The sequence below is a fragment of the Cyprinus carpio genome, chromosome B22 (assembly GCF_018340385.1).
Source record: "Cyprinus carpio isolate SPL01 chromosome B22, ASM1834038v1, whole genome shotgun sequence".
Taxonomy (NCBI): domain Eukaryota; kingdom Metazoa; phylum Chordata; class Actinopteri; order Cypriniformes; family Cyprinidae; genus Cyprinus; species Cyprinus carpio.
The window spans coordinates 31,727,700-31,744,754 of record NC_056618.1 but is presented as its reverse complement, the minus strand read 5'-3'; the positions used below and the strand labels follow the sequence as shown (position 1 = coordinate 31,744,754).

General features: G+C 34.5%; 1 protein-coding gene across 2 annotated transcripts in view; it reads left to right on the top strand.

Annotated features, from left to right (window-relative positions):
- Positions 1–3,184: 3,184 nt before the first annotated feature.
- Positions 3,185–17,055, top strand: part of LOC109099699 (metabotropic glutamate receptor 7-like) — a 203,817-nt gene continuing 189,946 nt past the window's right edge. For both annotated transcript variants that reach the window (XM_042749679.1, XM_042749680.1), the window contains exon 1: positions 3,185–4,386. In XM_042749679.1, the coding sequence (XP_042605613.1) occupies positions 3,907–4,386 (480 nt within the window). In that variant the 5' untranslated portion in view covers positions 3,185–3,906. The remainder of the gene's footprint in view (positions 4,387–17,055) is intronic.

Sequence of the window (17,055 nt, the reverse complement as noted above, 5' to 3'; positions counted from 1 at the left end):
GTAGTCCAATATGTAGAAGCAGTTCAGTTATGGCCATTTACAGCTAAATGGTTTGTATCTGATGTCTGTTTCCTTTATCTGTTTTACATTATTAGTTGTGTTTGCTAAAGCATCACTGTTAATGTTCTTCATATTTGGTGTTAGCTCACCCAAAAATGAAATTCTGTCATCGTTTACTCATCTTCATGTTGTTCCAAATCTGTAAGAATTTATTTCATGTGCTCAACACAAAAGAAGATATTCTGAAGAATGTTTGTATCCAAACAGCTGGTAGCCACTGACTTCCATAGTGTTTTTATTTATTTTATTACATATTTATTAATTTTTTTCCTTATGGAAGCCAATGTCTGCCGTCAACATTCTTCAGAATATAGTATGCATTCTTATAGGGCTGGGCGATTAAAATAAAAAACAAAAACAAAAAAATCATTGGCTTTAAACTTGAAATAAATAAAATAAATACAGTTATCATGATAATTATCAATATCAACTATAATTAATATTTAATAAACTCATATTGTACCATATGGATATTATTAGCTGTGTTTTCTATGTTTTTATCATAAAGTCTCTTAAATATTTGACAAGCATAAAATCTATAGTTTTCTAATCACATCAACATTTATATAAAAGTGTTGAAAACTTAAGTTTTTTAATTATGAATACAGCTGTCTGAAAGACAGTGGTTTTTAAAATAACAAGGACACAAATGTTATATAATATGTTATATAATGTTTAATAAATGTCACGTAATCAATTAACAGCAGTGTTTTACTTGAAGTTTTGTTATCTTTTTTTCCAAGAGACTTGGTTTCAGACAATGTCTGTGAAATGTTTTTCTTCAAGCAAGTTCGTTACAATATTCATAACCTTTTAGATGCAAGCCAATATATAATCATAGACAGTAGGGAATGTAAGGTTAATGTGGGTGAATTCATGAACACTGAATCTATGTCCCTCACTGAAGTGCACTTGACTGCTTCACCAAACAAATCAATATGAATCTGAACACCGTCTCATGTCTTTGACTGGCGAGACACAGCAGATCAACAACACTACTGAATCTCATGAACAATCTGCACAAGTCATGTTTCTGCACGTCTGTCCCTTTTGGAAATAAACTTTTTGCCTCAGTCTCTGCCACACATTCACAGATCTACAAAATGAAGCTTTGACTAAAACTTGTCAAATTGTCTTTTGAGGACACACCGCCCCCACAAGTGTGCTAAATAAGACAAAACCATTCCTTGGGGATGTGTTCAAAAATGAAATGATACAAAGATCCCCGATCTTATGATCTTATGAGAAAACTTAACTGTTTAAGTTTCATATTAATTTGATTTGATTCATAAAAAAAAAACTGAAGTTCCACCACTAACCCCACCCCTAAACGTAACCATCAGTGGGCATACGATTTTTTGAAAATGTTTAAATGAGACTAAATTTAGTTAGCCATTCGTTGTTACATTTTTACAAATTACCATGCCTATTTCCACAATGGAATAATTGGAGATTATTTAAAAATTCAGACTTTTTTCTTTGTTTTTTTCTTGTGCAACTGAGTTTATATTTTGCGAATCTGAGGGGTTTTTATTTATTTATTATTATTTTACTCTGTGTTGAGGGGGACAAAAACATAACTGCAAGTTGAACTTTCAATTATCAGTAAAAAGAAACAGAATTGTAGCAATTCCAAGTTAACATCACTCATTTCTGAATTTATGTCTCACTTTTCTGACTTTTTCTCTTTGCATTCTGTTCACATCTTGTAATTTATTTTTAATTTATTTTTAGCAATAACAAAACAAATACAGACCAACCCAAAACCTGAGAGAGAGAGAGAGAGAGAGAGAGAATAACATTACATGCTTTATTTAAGAACCATTTCTATAAGCCAGTTTCCAACATGGAATAATAATAGTAATAATAATAATAATAATAATGGTAATTGTGACTGTCATATCTAAATCAATTTTTCTTAGAATTGTGAGTTTATATCTCACAATTCTGACATAACTCACAATTCAATTTATTTTATTTATTTTTGAATCCCTTCGAATTGAACGGGCAAAACATGAGATTAAAGGGGGAAAAATGCCTTTTGTTATTTATTTATTCATTTTTTATTCTGTGGCAGAACTGGCTTCCATAAAAATGATTTCATAAATGTAATTTGTTTTCTCTCTTTTTTTAAGTTTTGGGTTTGTCTTCAGTATTTATGTTCTGTTGTTCTTATCAATGGCAATTCTTATTAAATTATAATTGTGGTTATCTTTTAAAGCATCTCAGGTAAATATAGTATAAAGGTTCCTCTAGGATAAATTATTCCAATAATGTGTGAAATACATCTGGACCAGATGTCCCCAATAGGATAGTAAAAACACTTACAACCTACATTTCGAGGACTAGCCAATAGCCCCACAGAGAGAGAGAGAGAGAAGGCTAGTGTCTTAATGACAATGTACAAATGCAAATGCTTCTCTGAGGGTTTGGTTTAGGGAATAGAACATCACTTGTCTTAGCATCTTTAGCTCATGTAAAACATACAGTATGTCAGTGGAACTTCCCCATCATAACAGAATAGCAAAAGTGTGTGTGTGTGTGTAGAAATAGATATAAAAAAAAAAAAAAAAAAAAAAATGTGAGAGCGCGCGCGCATCACTAGTGGGGCGGTAAAATCATGAATTGATGTTGACAGAATTCATTTCCTCTGTCAGCCCCAGTCGCTGCATTCAACAGGAAAAACAATGCGAGTCTCTAGAGCTGGAACATATTCCATATTAACCCAGAACAGTGAAATAATGTCGTGTGGAATACGGTTTTTGCCCGAACACAAGTACATGAATGAGGAGTTGATCCAAATATGGTTAAATGTTTGAGAAGCCTTTCTCAGAGAATGTTGTGATGAAAACCTTAACCCCGCAAATTCAACTGATGAGCTTTGGAACCGAGAAACTTAGCGAGACCTGCAATAGCTCCCTCAATTAATCGTTGAGTTTAATGACTATATCGCGTTATGATTCGCCTCACATGCAGGAGCGTATTTTCTTCGAGGGCTGACCAGGATGAGTAACACAAAATCAAACGTACATAGAAACATAAAAAAAATACAAAACACATCCACAGCCCACAGAAAAATAGAAACACAAACACATAAACCGCAGACCACTGCACACAAGAGACACGCGGGCTGCCTTGTCTCTTGTGAGGATTTTCGCAAGACCAAACGTATCACCGCCTAAGCTTGCTTTCTTCCTCTCAAATGTAATACCTGCTCCGAGGAAGAGAGAGAGAGAGAGAGAGAGAGAGAGAGAGAGAGAGAGAGAGAGAGAGAGAGAGAAATACAATAAGTAGCCTCAGCGAAGTCCGCGATGGGAGGATGCTACGGATATCTCACCTGACATTGATTCTGTGCAACATATTTCTCTGACCGTTACACGCGACACGTCATTCTGAACGAAAACTTTTTTGCCGCCTTAATGTTTTAAACATAAAATCCGTTAAAACTCAGTCGCGATGGTTTCACAGCGGCGTTATGACATCAGCGTGAATCGGACGCGTTTTAGTCGAATATCGCTGCACTTTAATGCGTTTTGCGTGTGTTTGATTTAAGGACAAATCATAGAAAGGTACTGTACGTATTTTGCTAAGTTTCTTCTGCCTTTTTTTCTTTATTTAAAGAAATAATGCAGAATAGCTAAGCAACAAGCGGCGCCATACCATGCGCACTTTCCCAAGGAATAACGCAACATTACTGCGCGGTTTTTTTGGAGAAAGCCTCAACGTATTCCCACATCAACCTCACTTTGAAAGGGTCTGTGGCCGTTATTGAGATCGAATCTGTTTTTGTTTACCTGTAAATACTGTGAAAAGTGCCTTTTTTCTGTTTCCCAACGACAAGGAGACATGGCTTGCTTTCCATGGCGGGTATTTTGGATCATTCAAGCGCTTGTGGATGTGACACTTTCGCAGGAAATCTACGCTCCTCATTCCATCAGAATTGAGGGGGATTTGACCCTGGGTGGCCTTTTCCCGGTCCATGCCCGCGGGGTCTCCGGGGAACCGTGTGGAGATATCAAGAAGGAGAACGGAATACACCGGCTGGAGGCGATGCTTTATGCATTGGACCAAATCAACAGTGATGACGAGCTTTTGCCCAACATCACTTTAGGCGCTCGGGTTTTAGACACATGTTCGCGAGACACGTACGCGCTGGAGCAGTCGCTTACTTTTGTGCAGGCTCTCATACAGAAAGACACGTCGGACGTGAGGTGTACGAACGGAGAGCCCCCGGTGTTCGTTAAACCTGAAAAGGTGGTGGGAGTCATAGGGGCTTCGGCGAGTTCAGTGTCCATCATGGTCGCAAATATACTGCGACTGTTCCAGGTGAGTCGGAGCCCAAGTGTGCTGGAATGAGTCCCTGCGTCACGGTTTCATGTCGTTTCACCCCGTATGATTACATGACAGCTGATTTATGCGAACACATCATGCCTCGAAACGCCACACGAAACAGCACCACATAATGGCTGTTTATGTATTGAAAAGCATCTTATACACTACAATCAGTAGTGTAACCTAAACAGGTTGTTAGTCAAAATCAACGAATCGATAAAGCATCTACTCCTCACACCTGCAGAGTGGCTTTTCAACAGGGTTCATTTCTTTGTCTCTCTATCTATTTTAAATTTCAAAGTTCTTTCTCGATATGATTGCTTGATGCATCTATTCTATTCTATTCTATTCTATTCTATAATATTAAATGATAGTACATGTAAGTAAATTATATATATATATTATATATACATTTTTTTTTTTTATTAATTTCATTAATGCCATATCGTAATAATAATAATAATAATAATAATAATAGAATAAAATAAAATGACAAAAAAGTACAATATTATATATTTTTTCTCTCTCTATTTCTCTGTGTTCTTCCTCCCTGCTGTGCTCCAAACAGGCTTGATGTTAAAACGTTACAATGAAGTGGATATGCTTGCTCATTCAAATGAATTTGTGAATTAAGATTCAGCTTTCTAGAGGCAGATTAAGCTGCTAGGCTCTGCATTGGGTTATCCACCTAGCTAGTTCATGTCTGCATTGCAATAAATAGTTAATTTTGTTCTCTTTAGTCTAATGTTGTTCCCGCAACATTGAAAAATAACAGTCAAATTATCTCCAAAGCATGTGTTTTGTCAGATACAACGTGAGCCGAGAGAACGTGTAAAATATCTGAAAACAAATGATTTGGAATGTACAATAAGCCACCCATGAAAGTATGCACAGACTCAAGTATAATTAATCAGAATCAATCCTTGTAGGGCGTAAATCAACTAGTTGTAGTAACCAAAAACGTAAATGCATCCAAATATGGCATATGAAGAGATAATTGTATCCTGACCCTCGGTTCTGAAGTGTGTGATTACTGATACAGCAATTAAAACAGTAACAATCTATACAGTTGCCTGTAATGATGTGAGAGGATTATTCAGCCTTATCTATGTTCTGCATCAGAGATAAACACGGCTAATGACATCCCACCGGTCTACTAGGATGATTCCAACCTCATTCTTCTCCAGATTTTTTTGCCCTGTTAACCAAGGTTCTTCTTTGGTCTTACACGCAAGAGAACAGGTAGTTTAAGATCTCTAAACTCAAATGTGTTTATGGGGTGTAAGGTTAAAAAAAAAACACATTTTCTACATAATGTACATTATTGTTTCTCCTCTATGCCCCGCCTTTCTGAAACGCGTTGATTGTTATGTGAGGTGTGCTCTGATTGGCCAGCTATCCAGTGCGTTGTGATTGGCCGAATACCTCAAGCGTGTGACAGAAATGTTACGGCCCTTACCATACTGTGATGTTGTGTTCCGGCACGACGAGACAAAACCAGTAAAACCCATTATGAACGAGCAACATTTGCTGCATCCAGTGGGGACATAATTACTGATTATAATGACTTATACTGTCCTTTTACGCGTTGGGTTGTGTGTCTCGCTGCGTAAGCATAAAACCATGTCTGCATTTGTGATCGGAGAAACGACAAACAATAAGCGCTACTCTACACTGCTCAAAACTCATGTTTGAATCGTCAGTGGCAAATTCTTTAAATATGAAAACATACTTACAGGAGGGGGGTGTGGTTGACTCTGAACTTTTATGAAGAATATCTCTTTAGATGTGAGACTTTAGTCTTTGCAACTTTACAGAGCTTCTTTATGCACCAAGAGCTTGTAACACTCCAAAGAGAAAGGAAAAATTGAAATCGCATTATAGGACCCCTTTAAAGAAATATTCCAGGTTCAGTACAAGGTCTATTTGTGGCATATCATCAATTACACAAAAGATATTTTTGATAATCTTGGTTGTGGTAAGGCACTTACAATGGAAGTAAATGGGTCAACACTAAAGATTTTACATTCTGTCTTGACAAAAGCTAATAAACCCTTAAAATATTTGCAATTAAAACATGAAAATGGCATATTACTTAATTAACCTAATGTAATTCAATAATTAACAAAAAATTCAACCATACAGAATAGTAGTCCCACTACTAAAAAAAAAAAAAAAAAAAAAAAAAAAACAGAAATTCTCAGTAAAAGAAAATAAAAAACAAACAAACAAAAAAAAAAAAAAAAAAAAAAAAAAAAAAAAAAAGAAACAGCTTTCACCCAGAAATTCTCAGTAAATGTTATTGATTACATTGAAATGGCAAGAAAAACATTGAATTAATCATGATATTTTGAAGTGGAAAGACTGAAATAGTATTTTCTATGGAAAATCTTTTATTTACAACTTTGAAAATCTATGTAAAATACAATTTATTAAACATTAATACAAGAAACAAATGCCTTTTCCAGCTGAATTCCATTGTAGCAACCACATATGTTATTATAACTATGAATTTTTTTTTTTTTAGTAATTCTTTAGTAAACAACATTTGCATTACACATTCTGCCAGAATTTTCCCAAATGAATTACTGCTCAAATTGTTACATAGTTGTCAGATGTCTTAACATAATCTGTTTACCACCAATAGTTATGTTTTTCTATTTTGCATGATCTTTGCAGTAATTAAAGGCCTAAACTGTTTAATGAAATGGAAACTTGTGACATTATTCACGTCAAACATCTGTTGAGCACTGTATTGTGAGTTTACATTAAATATTCACAACCATATTCAGGTTTGACAAAAAACTGCTCGTGCACTACAATATGTAGACATAGATTAAATAGTTGTGTTGTGGCATTAATAATTTTACAGTAACAGACATGAGCTGCAAGCACTCGCATGTGGAACTGCAATATTTATGTTACTTTTCTCCAGCTTTCTACCACACAGCTAATGGCTAGAGTGGTTTCAGCAGACCTCGCAGATCTCTTCTAAGTGCTTGACTTTTTGCCCTACATGGACTATTTAGAAAATATTTACGAAAATACACCCATACACATGGGATGTAATGCCAGCCAGCCTGTGTCACAGACCCTCGTTCGTGAGCATTAAGAAACAAATTTAAAGCCCATGTTGTGGCCCGCTAGCCACCTGCATCCTTTCAGAAAACTGTTTGCTTATTTCCCTATGGCCTCACACTTGCTCTGAATCTCTGACTATTTTTATATGCTCCAGGGCTGGAATTTCACAAAGCATCCCCGAAGGCCACAAGCTCTTCCGAACGCGATGAGAGCTGCAGTGATGAGAGTTGATGTGAGGAGGGCAATGCTCTCTGACACAATTCATGAGGCATACAAGCGTTTTTTACATTCTCCACCTCAAAACATTTTGACTCAAAACACTTGTGAGGCCCCAAATTTCTTTCAGTTGTGGCAGAGCTCATGATATGTCATTACTTTAGCATTTTACTGTTTGTTTTTTAGCGGGAAAGTGAGGGGAAGTACAAAACAGGGCATGGCTTGCAATTGTACCTCAAGTCAAAGGTGTCTGGGTTTGTAGTCAACATAAATTAATATTGACACTATTTATTTTTTAAAATAAACATTACTGTTCTTATTGTGTGAAAGCCTGGCATACCTCAGAGTAAAAAAAAAAAAAAAAAAAAGTCAGATAATATAACTGCATTATGACATTTTCAGATTTTGAGTATGAAGCATCTTATGTAAAATTATAAGATAAAAAGTTCCAATGAGAGATTTTAAACTTAAAATAAAAAGTTGAATTATGAGATAAAAACTCAGATTTACTAGAAACAAAACTGCAATAGTGAGATAAAGTCACAACGGTAGGTGTAAAGTGATATTGTAAGGTATAAAGTCAAAAATTGTGTAATACAATCTTTGAACTTTAAATCCTATCTGACATTTAAATTCAAATATTGTGATATAAGGACACATTTTGTGATACTTTATAAAAGTCAAAAATTGTATAATTGCATCTTCAGACTTCAAATGTGAGACATCTTCCATTAAATTATGCGTTAAAAAGTTTTATTTTGAGATTTAAACTCACATCGTGAAATGTAAAGTTGAATTGTGAGATATAAAGTTGTATTTATAATAAACAAAACTCACATTGTGAAGTATAGTTACAGTTTAAGATGCAAAGTCCAAAATTGCACAATACCATCTTCGAACTGGATTTGCATTGAATTATGAGATTAAAAGTTCCACTGTGAGGTTTAAACATTAATCGATATAAAGTTTAGTTTTGAAATATGAAGTCATGTTGTGCAATTGAACAAAGAAGAATCGGAAGCATCAACTGCAAAATTATTATAACAAAATCTCAAAGAATAAAAATAAAAATCTAATAACAAAAAACAACATCAAAAAAAAAATTAAAATAAAATTTCCAACACTTAAAATTAAATTGTGAGATATAAAGTTGAATTTACAAGAAACAAAACTGCTATTGTGAAATAAATTGACATTGTTAGATATACGTATTTGGAAATTACTTAATGTAAAGCATCTTTTACTCAAATTACAATAATAATAATAATAATTCCTTACATTTATATAGTGCTTTTCTAAGCACTTAAAGCGCTTTACATTGTCAGGGGGTATCTCCTCATCCACCACCAGTGTGCAGCATCCACCTGGATGATGTGACGGCAGCCATAGTGCGCCAGAACGCCCACCACACACCAGCTTATTGGTGGAGAGGAGACTTACTAGGTCTATTATATGTATATATATATATACATAATTCAAAATAAATTTAAATAATCAAATATAACAACATCAGTGACAGTAATAGGCTATTACAGGGTAATAAAGTTAAACTGTGAGATATAAAGGCAAGAAACAAAACTGCAATTGCAAGAAATTGTCTTTGTTAGATATAAAGTTACGTTGTGAGATGTAATGTCACAATATTGCAAGATAGTAAATGTAATAAAAAGTTGCAATGGCTAGATATATACATTTTGAGATTTAAACTTGCATTGTAAGGTGTGAAGTGATAATCATGAGAAGAAGAAAAAAACAGTTGTGAGAGACTCCCATTTTTAGATATAAAGTCATTGTGTGACAAAGTCAAAATATCAATAAATATTATGTGTGCAGAAACCTCCTGGGTAATGTCAGGGTACGTTTACACAACAACAACAAAAAAAAAATAAAAAACAAACAGATTTTTTTTTTCTCTGCATTTTTAAAAAGTTTTGCGTACAGTTGACATTTTTAAAGTGAGCATGCCAGGCCATTATTTATCAACTAAACCATGCAAACAGTATTATACATAACATTCCAAAAAAACACGAATTAACACTGCAAACAAACACCATGCATCTGCATATGTGTTCCTAGAGACTGAACACGTAATACAAATGCGCACTGCTTTTTACTAGGGCTGTCAGTTTAACACATTAACATAATTAATTAGTTATGAAAAATAACGTGATTAAAATATTTTAACAAAGTTAAAGCACTGGCCCCACCCCCAGACCTGTACATCATTTTACATTTCATACAGTTTACTGTTGACAAATATGATGCAGGCCAACAACTCCATGAATGCAGTTATGCCATAAAATGTAAGATTTTGGGTGCAAAAAAAAAAATGCCCCTGTATGAGTTTTGTCTCATATTTATATATATCACATATCACACTATGTCACATGAGCAGCTAGAACAATATCACACAAGTGCTGATTTTATCTTGATCTGTCCGAGTTTAATGTGATTTTATACAACAGTTCAGTAAATAAGATGATATTGTGTTATATTTTAAACATAGTATTATGTGTTTTTGCTCAATTTAGCAGAGAACTTTACCTTTAAAGGCACAGCAGAATTGTTGTGCATCTCCGAGCAACACAGCAGTGTTTAGTTTCTGAATTAATTAGCATTTTGAACGAATCGTGTGAACCAATGATTCAAAGACCCATTCATAAAGAGCACCGTTTACTCCATTCCTGAATGAATCAGCCATTTGGACGAATTGAATGAAAGACTCATAAAGACATTTACAGCCACCTGCTGGCAGATTTAATTTCTTATTTAGAGTATCACTTCCTAAAATAATAATAATAATAGTAATAGAATAAAAACATTAAAGGGATAGTTCACCCCTGATCAATTAATCGAAACATCATGTAATTAATTATATTAAAATTTTAATCGACTGACAGCTCTAATTTTTACACATTCACATTTTTATAGTTTACATGGAGTCATTAATGGTGTCATTTTCAAAAAACTTGCACTTGGAAACCCATTTTCATTCATTTTTAGTTGAAAATGGTGTGGTGTAAATACCCCTGACATTGCAATTGCGAGAAGACAATTATTATTTATTTTACTCTTAAGCAGTAACATAATATTGAGAATAGTATTTCCATAATATCTGTACACATTATGCTAAAGAAGTACAAAATCGTAGTTTCACATTACAAACATCAGTGTTTTGCCATTAAAATGGGACGCTTCTTGCATAATTATTCAACATAATCTTTATTTATTTTGATTGATCTAATTTAGCAACATCAGTGTTTTGCCATTAAAATGGGATGCTTCTTGCATAATGATTCTCCATTGTCTGTAAGTGACTTTTGATTTCTGACGTGTCACTGGTTCTCTGGCCCAGAAGGTTTGCTGCCTTGAGCTCTAGTAAATACTGTATATGCTTGCTATCACTCACTCATAGGCCACCAACATGAAAGTGACAACAGCCACAGTGACAGAAGTCTAAAAATATCAGAGCTGTGGGACTCATTTCTCACAGAAGCCATAACCTACAAACCCAGGAATTCTTCAGTACAGAATTTTTGTTTTTTATTTATGTCTGTTATTATAAGTGGTTTTTTTTTTATCTAGCATTACTGTTATTATAAGTGGTTGACAGTGGGTAACACCATCCATGACAACTTGGTGGCAATGTAAATACATTGTACATCAATATGGTAGTCAAATAGTACCATCTGATACCCTCAAGGTATTTCCACAGTAACAGAAAGCTTGATTTTTTTTTTCCACAAAAAGAGCTTTTATTGCTTTAGATCATCAATAGATACCAAAACACTATATAAAAAAAGTATTTTGGAGTTCAGACCACCCACCAATCTTGTTGGGACAACAGTACCAGAGGATGCAGGGCCTGGCATGGCGGTGCTCGCTGATGGAAGATTCGGCCCACCTGGAGGTCATTCTGCTCTGATAACCCCTTCGCTCTCCTCTTTTTATCAGCCGTCTCCATCCTTTGGCTTCTGATTGGCTACTCCTCCCTTTGGTTTTGGCTTCTTTTCAGCTTGAGAAATCCCAGCCTATTTATCAATATTGGCTGCATTTGTATGCCTTAGACTGCCAGAAACCTGACTGCAGCTTTGCCAAATTGCAACTTTTTGTTATGTAACATTAAATTTGGTCTATTGGAGAATTAACTTCAAATGGGTCATTGAATAATTCAGGAAAATGAGTTTGATAAATGAAACAAAACAAACAAAAACAGGACAAAAAAATTATAAAAACCAAACAAAAACAAAAACAGACAAAAAGTGAAAACAAAACATAACCAATCGATTAAAAAGATAAATAAATAAACAAATCAAGTTTTTAGTTTAATGTTTTGCTCTCTCCCTCTCTCTATTCTATAAATTATTAAAAATGATACAATTATAAAATTAAAAAAGGAGTAAATCAGTTTTCTATTTTTAACTACATTTTTATAAATCTTTGACTCACTTTCTACTGAGAAATAAGTATTATAGTCACTAAACATGCCATTGTTTTCCTCTAAAGCTGATTTGAATTTATTTTGGATCATTAGATATGACATGGTGTCTTGGAAGCAGGTCTGAAACCAGGAGGTATCTTCATTCACAAACATGTACTAATTCCATTCATGTTGGAAGATCGTGACGCCATTCATTTCATCAACATGTCCCACGAGGCAGGTGTATTTAAATGCGGCATCTCATCAGCCATTCTGCTAATCTTAATTCCAAACTTCATAATCACATTAGTTTGCTATATTGCCAGTTGAGGATGAGCTTTAAGTTACTCCCAGTGCTGTCTCTTATCTCCTGTTCAATGCCTGTCTGTGAAGTTGCTCAGCATGGAGCCTGGAAAAATCCTTGGTTGATGTCATAAAGCACGTCTGCCATTGGCTCGTCTCGGAGCTCGTTAAATGAGAGAGTCCCGCTGGGTGAGCTGCCATAAATCATTATGAGCACGGATCTTTTTTTCTCATTAAGAAAGCGTCAATGATATACATACTAGTAATTAATGAAATAATTTCTTCTCTCCAATCAATAGATACTTCAGCTCCCTGCAGACTTCGTTGACATTTATCACATTGAGTGCGACTGATTAATTTGTATTGCCATTACCTCAACATGAGAAGGAATAATTTGTTGGAATGATCTATCGCTCTCACATCAGAAAACTATAGAATGCTAACCAAATGTACTCGAGTGATTGTTATTTAGTGGAGAGATCACTTCAGATTGTCACAGGCAGGTTAGCTGTTGGTAATAAATTGTTCTTTGCTTCAATGTGAGGTTACTGTCGATTTTCAAGTGTGACATTAATGTAGGGGGCTTGTGCTCTGAGTGTGACATTGAAATCTTTTAGTATGTGTGCAGTGAGGATGTAGTGCTTTCACTAGTGTGAGTGGATTTTCAGACTTGCATTATTGTTGGAAAAAATTCTACTTTTCATTTATAGACTATTTACAACTGTATTTGAAAATGTATGGTCCAATATTCAATCAAAATTAAGTAGGGCCTAGAGATTACACAGTATACATAAATAAATATATATATTTTAAATGTCTTAAAAACATTTGACACAATGTGTCACAACTAACCTTGAATATGTTCAAGTGTTTAATCAACAGTCACTGTAGTCCTTGTGATGTCCTAAAGAAAAAAAAAATATATATATATATATATGTATATATATATATATATATAAAATTCTCTATTAACTCTAGTGAATTTATGTAGTCCACAAATCCATAGCTAATTTGTCTAGTTTTGACATTTATTTACCTAGAAAGCTGATTTGTTTATGTTCATGTATTTGTTATGGCTTATTTTGTTTTGTATTGATTTGGCCTATTTTATTATTTTATCTATTTGTTATAGCTTATTTTGACTTTTTTTTTCAGCTTGGTTTGGCTATTTTTTGTATCTTTATTCAAATTAATTTGTTTTGGCTTATTTTGGTCTGTTTTAGTTTTGTTTTATCAGTTTGTTTTGGCTTGCTTTTGTTTAATTTTATCCATTTGTTTTTGGATGATTTTGTTTTGGGTCCTTTTTTGTTCCACAAAGAGATACAGCTGAAAGGAAATTTGTCAATAAAATTTTTCAATAAATCTGTTTTATTGCACACAAGCTATTGTGTGCTGTATTCCATTACTTACTGAATACATACAAGTCTTACGGACTACTCTTCTGGTGCTATATGTGTCCTGGTTAGAATATGCTTTTTATGGAACAGAGGATCTTATGTTGTATTCTGCTGAAGCCATACAGGTTTGAATTGGGTGAGCAATTGGTTCAGTCAGACTTTTTATTAGTAGATAGTTGTGTAGCCCCAACAGGGCCTTCATGTTCTAGCAAACAAGAATGGCAGGTCTCACAGCCTTATTTCATAGAGCACATGAGGGATTTGCTGTAGTAGAGACCTCCAAAACATCAACTAACCATGTCTTTTCTCCTGTAAGTTCAGTTTGGATCAAAACATGTAGCAAAACAATTCCGAGATAAAGGTTTCAAGACAAGCATAGGTGCAAAGCGGACAGAGATAGTGTTTGGCTATTACTGTGCTGTACACTTTTGTGATTTCAACATTCTTCAGTCTTAAAAATAAAAGTTCTTTATTGCCATCTATGGATCCATGAAGAACCTTTAACACCCACACAACTATTCCATTCCACAAAAGGTTCTTTATAAGGGAAAAAGGTTCCTCAAGCTACAGAAAAAAAAAATGTTATTTTAAGATCAGTTCACTAAAGGGTTCTTTGAGGAACCAAAATCCTACAAAAATCCTTTATTTTTAAGAGCGTATGAGACTTATTTATCCCATTCAAAAAGGATTATTTAGATGATGGTACTAATTACAGAAGAAGAACTCGAGGAACTCGAGTGAAACCAAGCTGATCACTCAGCCAATCACTCAAGGGACTTTCTTGGATCAGCAAGTTTCATTTGACTTGCACACAACCTTGTCAGCTAGTGGAAGTAGGCATCTTTGAGAGTTACCCGTCTGTGCAGCGGCAAAGATTCACTTCAAGGCATGCTTGGAGGAAACGTCTTGCATGGTTTCCCATAAGCTGTTTGCTGTCAATGTCTACTGACCAGAAACGATGAGAAAATATCTCTAACATGCCCATTTTGTTTAGATGTAACAGCTTAGTTGGCTTTACAACGTAGTGCAATCCTATGATTTGATTTACGTTAATTCACTGACGTTAATGCATTTAATGTTGACCACTGGAGCATTTCTAAACCTTTGTGATGAGTTAAGCCACTTTACTGTAAACAACACCGTACCTGCTGCTTCTTTTCTTCTAGTAATGGAAACCTCGTCTCTCTGACAGATGAGCTGAAGTTTAATTACGGTGCAGGATGATCCGTTTTGGCAGAAGGGATGTGAGGGTTGGCTGCAGCTTTAAGAGGGTTCTAATTATGTCCCACATTCAGATCAAACGGTAATTAATTTAGCCCTGTCAAAACCGAAAAGACAATTCTAAACAAATGGATTACCCGTCACAAAGACAGCTATGTGCAGAGTAGCTAAAACATCTCAACTTTCTCACAGGAGAAGAAGCATCGAGCCGAGGTTTTGAGAATGAGATATTTAATTCAGACGGTTCACGGACAGCATCTCTCACCTCATGAAGATTTAATTATTTGTTTACTTTCACTATTGATACCATACTGAGGGCGTACTCTCATAAATAACATCTTTATTTACAAACTAAATATTTAAATTTATTCATTTAATATGAATGCATACCGTTCCCCTGGATATATATTTATATTGTTTTACCTAGTCTCAATCCAAAGAAGCATAAAATGTAGATGGGTTGGGGGCTCGTCCGGGATTTGAACTTGCATGTAACATGCTATATGTCTTCAATGACAGTTAAACGTTTCAGTGTTGGTATTATAAATTAGACTAAAATGGTGTCTTGTTTATTGGCATCATCTGACAAATTCATCGGTTGTCGTCATTGAGGCTTCAGTTTGACTGGATTTGCACAGTGAGACTGATGTTATATGACTTGATGGCGCCTCGCTTCTCCTAACATTATCTTAAAGAATTACCCAATGTCCTCTTTTATCTTTGAAACATTGTAAATAGGACAGCTCGCCATCTTATACCATGTCTAGAACCAGAAGGGGGTTGTGATTATGCATTTATTTTTGAATCTACCGTCAATAAAATACAAGATATGTAATTTCCTTTGAAGGAAAATAGAATGAAGCAACAATTTTGCTTTACTGAATAATCAGCTCATAGTTTGAGAAGCTCTTTGTGGCAATTTATATTCAACCCCAGTCAAATCTTTAAGGTTAACAACAGACTTGAGCTAAGGACTAATTCAGCTTTACAGCCCCACAGGAAATATGTTGAAAAGTTTTCAGCTGGCACCATTCAAAGCAGGATGTTTAACTGGGCTTAAAGGGGATAATTTGATTTACATTCTTTATTTCTAACAGAGTGTAACATATTTCCTTTTGTATTATTGGATTTTTCAGAGTGCTCTTGGGTCTACTGTTCCGGAAGTACTGAGATTTATTTTTAAAACTTCTCATTGATCATATTAACTTCAAGATAATGACATAGGTTCAATATTTCATACTGTACATTTAGAACCCACTTAAATTGATAATGGAATCTGTTATATAGAAAAGTTTGGTGAAAGTTTTGATATACATTTGGTAGTGATGCAAAGTTACCTATAGTTAGTAGAATGTCTAAATTGGACTATTGAAAAGTGTATCTTTCAATAGTCCAATTTAGACATTCTACTAACTATAGGTAACTTTGCAACTACATGTCAACTAACTCTCATTAGAGTATTGGTATACTGTTAGGTTAGGCTTTGTGTAGTTTGTTATAGAGTTTGGTTTAGTAGAAAAAGTTGACAAGTACTTGCACAGTTACTTATAGGCAGTAGAATGTTTGTTGGGGACCATCAAAATAAAGTCATAGCAGATATTGAGCAGAAAGTCTACCAATACTCATATGACTGCTAGTAAACATTTCGTTGCAAAGTTACTTATAGTCAGCAACAAAAAATATATCACAAAAAATCAAACATTAATTTAAAGATAAAATATCAAAAAAGTAGTCCATCAAGTCACTGAATTTGTTGACACCAAAATAGGTATCTCTAAAATGTAGTTTTTATTTTCCATATGCAAAAGTGAAAATGTGACAAAAGTGCAAAGTGTATTAAAACCAGACCAAATAGCAGACGTTTCAGCCCATGCTTTCTTGAGTACTCATGAAAAAAAGCAACAACACGCTTATATAGGCAAAATTTCAAATTGCTGATCACATCTTAGACTTATTTTTGTCATGTCACAATGCATTATGGGATTGCTTTGCCCTCAATGCATACATGCTACACAGAAAAAGGGA